The sequence below is a fragment of the Dioscorea cayenensis genome, unplaced genomic scaffold (genome assembly GCF_009730915.1).
Source record: "Dioscorea cayenensis subsp. rotundata cultivar TDr96_F1 unplaced genomic scaffold, TDr96_F1_v2_PseudoChromosome.rev07_lg8_w22 25.fasta BLBR01001368.1, whole genome shotgun sequence".
In the NCBI taxonomy this organism is placed as follows: domain Eukaryota; kingdom Viridiplantae; phylum Streptophyta; class Magnoliopsida; order Dioscoreales; family Dioscoreaceae; genus Dioscorea; species Dioscorea cayenensis.
This window is the reverse complement of record NW_024087759.1, coordinates 8,537-13,296: the sequence shown is the minus strand read 5'-3', so window position 1 is coordinate 13,296 and position 4,760 is coordinate 8,537. Positions and strand designations below refer to the sequence as shown.

At 34.7% G+C, this 4,760-nt stretch overlaps 1 protein-coding gene across 1 annotated transcript; it reads right to left on the bottom strand.

Annotated features, from left to right (window-relative positions):
• Nucleotides 1–275: 275 nt before the first annotated feature.
• LOC120256271 (probable 2-oxoglutarate-dependent dioxygenase AOP1) lies at nt 276–1,524 on the bottom strand. Its single transcript, XM_039263986.1, has 3 exons — nt 1,091–1,524; nt 630–996; nt 276–536 (listed from the first exon to the last, which is right to left on the bottom strand). Exons 1-3 carry the CDS (start codon nt 1,522–1,524, stop codon nt 276–278), a joined length of 1,062 nt encoding a protein of 353 aa, XP_039119920.1.
• Nucleotides 1,525–4,760: the final 3,236 nt, after the last annotated feature.

Here is a 4,760-nt window from a genome sequence, read left to right as displayed (position 1 = left end):
GTTATATATATTGGATAAACCATATTTTATTCAAATATATATATATATACACACTTGCCATTATTTCTGAAATGTAACTTGAGAAAATGGAAATCATTAAAGAATTTTATTTTTCAAAAGAGCAAATGGAGTTGGATCTGAATCCAAAGACATTATTAATGTCATTATTTATAAAAAATTCTTGAAACCAAAACAACAACAACCAAGTTGAACATGAACACACAAATGCAGAAGTAATGAACAGCAATTTATAAAACATTATCATAGATTAAGGATCAGACTGAATTAATGCATGCAAAGGAATCAAGCAATGTATCAGCTCTGAAAGCATTCTCCAAAGCATAATGAAGATAATCCAAGAAGATGAATGGTTTGAAAAGAGCTGGCCGTTCTTCTTCTTCATCAACAAACTCATCAAACACATCCACCACCTTATCACCTTTTGGACATATAAACATCCCAAAACTCAATCTATCCTTCATTCCCTTCATCATCACTTTGTGCAATGGTGCATGTATCCTCCCATTACTCCACACCTACACACACATATATATACATATTTTTAAATAATAAATTAAGTGCATATATATACATATATATGTTTCATAATAATATTATATAACACTTACTCTGAGGGCATCACCAGCAAGAACAATGAAGGAACCAGGAGAAGAATTGACTGTCACCCACTCTCCATCCCTAGACTTGAACATAAGTCCGTCAACCTCATTTTGGCATAAAACTGTCACAAAATTCTTGTCAGTGTGAGGGGTGAGAGTGAGGACCGGTTCCTCATCTTCATAGTCATCACTGTTGTTATTGTTTAGTGGAGCTGAATACTTCATCATCCTGAAAAGAGCATCCATGGTTGCCTCATCATCAGCAGCATTATGATCTAACTCAGTCCTCCCAAGAACACCATAACTCTTGCACAGCATGCAGAGTATAATCTTGCTTAACTCTATCAACTTGCCACTCATTCTCCTCATTGTTTCACTGCCACGTTAATTAATTAAACCATAGTTATAACATGCATGCATGCATTTGAATCAAGAAAGAAATTAGAAACAAAGAAAAAGATTGTATATACTAGAACTTTTGATTGCCATGAGGCCACATGAGTTGAGTGAAGGAGAGGAGTTGGCCGGAGGAGGAAGAGGAGTTGACGACTGCGAGGGTTTCGTAGACAGTGGTGTGGACGTAGGTGTAGTAAGGAGTGAGAGATGAGTTCTTGAGCTTGGTCTCTGAAGGGAGGTTGAACAGTTGGTGCATGGATGAGAAAGTCTCATGCATGAGATCAGAACATTCATCTTGATCATGTTCTTGATCATCATGATATTTGACTCGAAAGAAGCCATGAGTCTCAAGAGCGTTTTGGACTTTTTGGCATTCAAGTGTACTGATACTCCATTGTTTGGTGTCTAAACTTGATGGTTTTTTTATATGAAGGTGAGTAATGGATGTAGTTGGAGATGGAGATGGAGATGGAGATGGAGATGGAGATGGAGCTAGAGATGTGGCCATTAATTCTTCTTCTTCTTCCTTCTTGTGATCACTGTTTTGGTTCTCTCTAGTCTTTATAGGGTCTTATTTATAATGTAACTTAGCTTAAGGGGGTTAAAGCTTGTGTATTAGAATTGTAATGGGTAATGTTATTATATTATAATTCCTTTTCTTTTCATTAATCTTCGATCTTGGAACTTTTTTTTTCATGTGGATCCTACATTGACTTTATGTGTCACACGAACATAAGATCTCCCTTTAGCATTTATTTTTATTTATTATTATTATTATTATTATTATTATTATTTATTATATTGGGCAACATGGTGAAGTCAATAACGTAATATATAGATATACTTTTTTTTATAACCAATTTATTGACTTCTAACTTGCTTATTAATGATCATCACATGTTGGTAAGGTTAATTTCTTCTATAATTAATTATCAAAGAATTTATTATATCAATCAATCACCCATATAGTCTGTTTTTATTATATCAACCAATTTAGTCTATTTTATTTTATTTTTCACAGTGTTTGATTGCTTCTTTGTGGGAGTAGTTGTTTTCATATATTCATATAGTTCATCATTTTTTTTTAAAAGAAACTTATATATATATATATATATATAATGGGGGCTTCTTCTGAATTTTAGGAAAAAGATTTTAGTCAAATTTAACTTAAATTTCATTAAAAAAAAATCGCAGGTGGTGGCACTGGCAATTTTACGTGGAAAATTTTATTATTTTATGCAGAACACTTCTCTTATTTTATCTGTGCCATTATATTTAATTGACAATTTTTTTTGTGTGTATATTTTGGGTATATATATATTTAAAATTAATTTAATGTAATACTCCACAATTGTATATATATATAGCTGGTTGACCCTTATGAAAAATCAAAAGTAGTTCTTTTTTTCGTTGTTTCTGTTCCGTTGTATTTTATTGTACTTCTCCTTTTTTTTTTTTTATAAATTTGTAGTTTATTCACTTTATTTAAAAAATTAAAAATATAAGAATATATATATATATATATATATAAAATCTTACATTTTGATCCCAAAAAGAAATATATATATATATATATAAACAATAATCTAATAAAGTTTTCATTAATAATAGATACAATGAATAAATAAACTTAAATTTTAATTAATAAAATAATAAATCTCAGGGATGAGAAACACGAACATGATACTCAACAACAACAACAACAACAACAACAACACTAGAGCCAACGATCTTCGGGTCTATTGGAACATGGGTCGCCGATAGAGCTCTCACTGAGTGGTGAGAGTTCGATTCTTGGCTGAGGGCACATTTCTGAGAGTTGTGAATAGTGGTTGTGCACGGGTGGTTTCAAAGACTCACGTGAGCTGCCCCGTCCCCACTTGTTCCACCCAAGGCTCAGGCACGTCCCCTGGTCTCTAGTGGGTCTGCACCGTCCTCTTCCCAAAAAAACAACAACAACACTAGAGCTTCCACCCCGAGTGAGGTTGCGTGAATGGGTGGTGAGCTTAGCATACCCAAGAGCAAACTTAAACTTTTTCAGGGCTGCGATGACGACGCAACTCCTCTCATCTCCGATCAAAATGCGTTTCTCCCAAGCATCACCGTGGTGCTTCCATTAGTGCTTCCCCTCGAGAAAACTAAGTTCATGTTCACCGCCTTTGCCGGATCATCATGCGTTGTCGGAGGAGAATATGGACACCCCGATCTCTTTTTGATCGACTTTTAATGTTGGGTCCGGGTCAGCCGGTGAGAGAATCATCAATGACTGGCCGTGTTTCAAGAGTTCTTCTATGTTTGTTGTTGGGTGATGATGATGAGCAGCCAAATGTTACAAAAGGTAAAAGATTCACAAACCTAGTGCGGGAAATGCTACAAAAGGAAAAGATCCATCACCGATCGATATTCATGAACGGACACAGGGATCTAACAACTCACCACCCTCCTGGGATCTACCAAAGGGATACGTAGTTGAGGGGTTCTCTCCTCACTAGCCTCGCAAAAACCTTGAGAGAAAATAACAAGGAAAGGGGCACAACATCCCGCTCTCCAAACAAACAATACGCCTCCTTTTTGACATTCATCAAGTATTAAAAACCCTTGGAACACCCTCCAAATATAAGAAAAACTAAAAAATTAACAAAAGTATTAAGCTAATATATACTTAGGAGATAATTAAAATTAAAAAGAGTGTTACAAGGAAAAAGAAAAAAAAGAAAGGAAAGAGATGAGATCTCCGTGGATCGGCCATTTTTTTGACATGTCTTCAGCCTAGCGACCATTACTTTCTAGAACCTCTAATTAATGTAATATTTGTTGCATTGGAAACTAGACTCCCTTGGCTTTTCAACTATGGGTCATATGCATCTTTTGGACATCACAGCTTATTACAGATTTCACAATGATAGTTCATCAAAGATGAATGTTCCTCCGAAAAATTCTTTCGATGTTTCAAGTGCTTAACACTTGGCCTTTGTTTGCTTTGCTCCCTGCATCAAATGATGGTGACTGGAGAAAACAAATGATGGATGGTGTTGTGGGAGAAGAAGTGGAGACACGTTTTCTTTGTGCCGGTGGGCTCGCCAATGCAGGAGGAGAAGAGGATGAGGATGAGGAGGATGGTGTTAGAGAAGGTGGCTATGCGAGAATGGGGAATGATGGTTCATTGGTTTTAGTATGTGATCGTGTTTTAATGAGTCATTATTTTTAATAATGAAACAAGGATTTTTATCATGAGATAAATTTTATTTTTAATTCGCTTTATAAACAGTATTAGCAACGGATTATATTGTTTTTTAAATAGTAATTTTCTTATAGTGAACAAATTAATGAAGTAATGAACAACAATTTATAAAAACATTGTCATGAATTAAGGATCAGTCTGAATTAATGCATTCAAAGGAATCAAGCATTGTCTCGACTCGCAAAACATTCTCCAAAGAAAAATTAAGATAATCCAAGAAGATGAATGGTTTGAAAAGAGCTGGCCGTCCTTCTTCTTCATCAACAAACTCATCAAATACCTCCACCACCTTATTACCTTTTGGACCTATAAACTGTTAGATGTTGATAAGAATGGGCATACTTTCATTAAGGCAAGAGGCCAATAAATAGATACAATGTGTAAAAATACAGAAGTAGTTAGTATGTATAAACAAGTAAGATACAAAAGTATAGTATAAGTATATAGTAGTCCTCTAACAAGTATAGTATAAGTATATACTAGTCCTCTAACACCCTCCCTCA